The sequence below is a fragment of the Delphinus delphis genome, chromosome 3 (genome assembly GCF_949987515.2).
Source record: "Delphinus delphis chromosome 3, mDelDel1.2, whole genome shotgun sequence".
NCBI classification, from domain to species: Eukaryota; Metazoa; Chordata; class Mammalia; order Artiodactyla; family Delphinidae; genus Delphinus; species Delphinus delphis.
In genome coordinates this window covers 27316300-27320558 of record NC_082685.1, presented here as the reverse complement: position 1 = coordinate 27320558, position 4259 = coordinate 27316300, and the positions used below count along the sequence as shown (strand labels likewise).

Below are 4259 nucleotides of genomic sequence, written 5' to 3'. Positions count from 1 at the left end.
TGGGGTGAGGGGAATGGGCTGTGGTGGGCTCTGCTCCTGGCCTCAGCTCCTGGGTCCCTGGGGGACTCTGCAGGCTGAAACATGAAGGGACTGTGATCAGATAAGGAACCAGAGCCTGCTTTGTCTCTGCAGCCAGAAAGAAACCTGGAGAGTACAAGTTCTCTCATTTTCCCCTGGAGTCCCTCTTCCTTTTGTTGTTATTTTTAGGAGCTCCACTGCCCCTTTGGGAGAATCCACAGGCCTTTCTCTGCCTGCCTGCAGTGTGTGTGTGTGTGTGTGTGTGTGTGTGTGTGTGTGTGTGTGTGTGTGTGTGTGTGTGTGTGTGTGTGTGTGTGTGTGTGTAGGGAGATTGCCTATAACTGCCTGTCCTTTTGAAACTGACCAGAGGTGCTTCTGATTCTCCAGGACCAGCTTCTCTCCTGCAAACTCCAGAAGATGTGTCTTCACTTCAAAAGACCCCACAATGTGGCATCTCATAAAGTGTCCCCTCCAATCTGGGTGAGGTGTCAGGGTGAGAAGGAAGAGGGAGACAGAGGGGCTGGGGAAGAGACACAGAGATGACGTGAGACAGAGAGAGAGAGACCAATAGTGAAAGGAAGAGGGAGAGAAGCAGAGGTAGTGAGGACATGAGTGAGAGGAGACAGAGGTAGAAAGATCTGGAAACAAGCTCAGGGAGAGACAGAGAGACTGTAAGAAGGGAGACGCAAACAGCTCAGTGCATAGAGAGAAGGAAGGAGACCAAGAGTGAGATGCAGAGAGGATGGGAGGAGAGAGAAGGAGAGTGGGAGGGTAGAAAACTCAGAAGGAGAGAAAGGGGAAAGGCAAGCTGAGACAGAATGAAGGAGGAACCGGGGAACGCGCTGAGGAGAAAGAGGGGAGACAGTGAGGAGGGAGGAAAGGCAAAGCAGAGGAGGAGAAGACAGGCGCCCTTGTCCTTGTTAACATCCGCGAGGAAGCTGGCCGAGCGTGTCCTTATGGGCCCTGCCGTGGCCATGGCCAGCAGGGAAGTGCCCCTCTGGTGACATGGGTGGCAGTCGAAGGAGGGAGGGGCAGGTCTGCAGCAGGTGGCCGCCCCTGGGTGGGGCCGCCGGCGGAGCCCTGGGGTATAAGTGGGAGGCCCAGCCGGCTGAGCACCTGTCAGGGCCAGCTCCCCTGCGCAGGTGCCAGGCAGGTGGCTCCGGCCGAGCCCAGCCCCAGCATGAGCTCCTTCGACCTCCCAGCGCCCTCCCCGCCCCGCTGCAGCCCCCAGTTCCCCAGCATCGGCCAGGAGCCCCCCGAGATGAACCTCTACTACGAGAACTTCTTCCACCCCCAGGGCGTGCCCAGCCCTCAGCGGCCCCCCTCCTTCGAGGGCGGCGGCGAGTACGGGGCCACCCCCAACCCCTACCTCTGGCTCAACGGGCCGGCCATGACCCCGCCGCCTTACCTGCCGGGCGCCAGCGCCAGCCCCTTCCTGCCCCAGACCTACGGGGTGCAGAGGCAGCTGCTGCCCGGCGTGTCCGGGCTGGGGGGCGGCGACCTGGGCTGGCTGCCTATCCCCTCGCAGGAGGAGCTGATGAAGCTGGTGCGGCCCCCCTACTCCTACTCGGCGCTCATCGCCATGGCCATCCACGGGGCACCCGACAGGCGCCTCACCCTCAGCCAGATCTACCAGTATGTGGCCGACAACTTCCCCTTCTACAACAAGAGCAAGGCCGGCTGGCAGAACTCCATCCGCCACAACCTGTCTCTCAACGACTGCTTCAAGAAGGTGCCCCGTGACGAGGACGACCCAGGTAAGGGGTCTGCAGGCTCGTGCCCCCAGGGAAGGCTCAGTCCTCCCGACACCCCATTCTAGAAAGTCCTGAATACGGCTGTGCCCCCCGAGACTGGGGGCCAAAGGGAGTCATCTGTACACGTGGACCCTGGAGGCAGATGTGGGTTTGGATCCTGGCCGTGCCGCTGACCAGTCAGGGACCTGTGAGCCTCAGTTTCCCCATCTGAAAAATAGGAATGTAAGAGTGGATCCTATACAGGCTTGTGGGTGGCGGGGTCACGAGATGATGTATGTGAGGTGTTTGGTGCTAACGAGTGCTCGATGGGCTGCAGTGATTGTGACAATTAACCTGAATCCCCAGAATCCAGCATGTAGGAAGTCCTTTGCCGGCAGGGGATGGGAAATGAGTGCTTGGACTAGATAAAGGCAAGTGTATCCTAGGCCTGATGGGAAGGGACCGGTGTCTGTGAAACAACCAGTAAGGGCCACATGATGCCGCCTGCCCTAGTTACATGGTTTCTTTGACTCCAGCCCTGTGGGGTGGCTCTTATGAAACCCATTTTACAGATGAGGAAAATAACACCTAGAGGTGAAGCAGCCTGCCTCGGGTGACACAGAAGGATGTGACAGTGACGGAGAATGAATCTGAGTGGAGGTGACTCACACCACGGTGTGAATTTTTTAATGAGCAATTTCTAAAATATAGAGACGTACACAGAGTAATATATTAAATAGTCATGTGTCCATTTCCCAGAATTAAAGTCCACTCTTGTCCCAACATAGGAGCCCAGGGTACCTCTCAGAGGAACCCCACCTCCACCCTCTTTGAGGCTTGTGTGGGCAGGGCTGTTTGTCCCCCAGAAGAGGGTGAGCATCCCATCCAAAGACTGGCCTCACCCTCAGGCCGAGAGACTCAGGCAGGCAGGGTTCAGACTGTCCTTCCTGGCTACAAAGCCCCTTTTATACATCTAGCATTAGCCCTCTCTCACAGCCAGCCTGAGGAAGAAGGGACAGGCCCAATGGGCCCACTTCTCATGCTAGGAAACTGAGGCTCACCCAAAGTCCCTCAGTCCGAAGCAGGGACTCAAGTCCATCCTTGGAGTTCACCCCCGAGACTTTCAGGGAGCCCTGAATTTCTCCCTGAGTTTTCTTTTACATCAGTAATGGAAGAAGCCCCACCCTCACCTTCCCCCAGTACTTGAACTTCTTAAAGAGACCGCACTGTAAACTCCTTCGTGGCTTAGGCCTCTCTTGTGTTGTGCTCCCAGGGTGCCTTGGTGTGAGGTGGGTGCTTAAATAAAGATCCGTGTGCTGTGGCCTTGGAGGGGGTTTGTGGAATTCCTGTTTTGTTCTCTGCCTTTCTGCATTTGTTACCTTCGATTGTAGTTTGTGACAGTAAGAAGGAGCAGAAGCAAAGCATTGGCTCCGTCTCTCTACTTACCTTCTCCTGCTTTTGTGCCAGGCAAAGGGAATTACTGGACCCTGGACCCCAACTGTGAGAAGATGTTCGACAATGGAAACTTCCGCAGGAAGAGGAAGAGAAAATCGGACGTTTCCTCCAGCACGGGCTCCTTGGCCTCGGAGAAAACGGAGCCCAGTCTCCTGGCAGGCAGCCCCAAGACCACGGAGGCCCAGGACATCTTGGATGGTGCTTCGCCGGGTCCCACCAGCTCCCCAGAGAAGCAGCCCTCGCCGCCCCCGCCGGGAACCCCGTGCCTCAACAGCTTCCTCTCCACCATGTCAGCCTATGTGAGTGGGTCAAGCCCCGTGGGCCGCCCTGTGGCCACGCCGGGACTGAGCCCGGAGCCCGCTGACAAGGTGGGGCAGAACTTGCTGAACTTCAACTCCTACACCCCACTCACCAACTTCAGTGGCCACGCGGGCGGGGGTGAGTGGGCCAGCCCCACACCCAGCAATGCTCTGAGCTACGGAGGCTCCGTCCTCAACCAGTTCAGCCCTCACTTCTACAACAGCGTCAACACAAACAGCATCCTCTACCCCAGGGAGGGCACCGAGGTCTAGAAACACAACAGCTCCCGAACCAGATGGACACGCTCGGGGTCCTCCATTTCAGCATCCAAGTGGTCCAAGACCTCCAAACTGCCCAGACATACACAGGAGGCTCAGAGGAATTCATCGTTTTTCTAGAACATTGTGTAAACCTTGTGTTTATCACATATCCATCCACAGACCCACAACCAGCTTTGCAGTAGAAATACTGGTGCCTGCATGACAGTAATCAACTTGGCCATTTATTGAGCACTTACTATGTGCTGGGTGCTGTACTAAGCTCTTTGAAGGCGTGATCGTACTTTCTATTTACAGCCACCTTGTGAGGGTCATATAAACCTCCCCATTTTACAGATGAGAAAACTGAGGCTTGAGGAAGTTAAGTAACTTTCCCAGGGTCATACAAACTAGGAAGCGGCAGAACCAGGAGTCAAGTCCAGGTCTCTATGACTCCCAAAGTTTGGGCCAATGAAGGCTGGGATGGAGGAATTGG

At 56.2% G+C, this 4259-nt stretch overlaps 1 protein-coding gene across 2 annotated transcripts; it reads left to right on the top strand.

Annotated features, from left to right (window-relative positions):
- Positions 1–1198: 1198 nt before the first annotated feature.
- On the top strand, positions 1199–3778 carry FOXI1 (forkhead box I1). Of its 2 annotated transcripts, none has more exons than XM_060006803.1 (2): positions 1199–1775; positions 3501–3778. In XM_060006803.1, the coding sequence occupies exons 1-2, from the start codon at positions 1199–1201 to the stop codon at positions 3776–3778; spliced, it is 855 nt and encodes a 284-aa protein (XP_059862786.1). The 2 variants fall into 2 exon arrangements, with proteins under 2 accessions (XP_059862786.1, XP_059862785.1); XM_060006802.1 differs by having other exon boundaries at positions 3219–3778.
- Positions 3779–4259: the final 481 nt, after the last annotated feature.

Excerpts from the sequence above, each read along its gene's own strand:
- FOXI1 (XM_060006802.1), top strand. The coding sequence starts at position 1,199 with ATGAGCTCCTTCGACCTCCCAGCGCCCTCCCCGCCCCGCTGCAGCCCC. Across the intron at positions 1,776-3,218 it reads CCGTGACGAGGACGACCCAG|GCAAAGGGAATTACTGGACC; the intron begins GTAAGGGGTCTG and ends CTTTTGTGCCAG.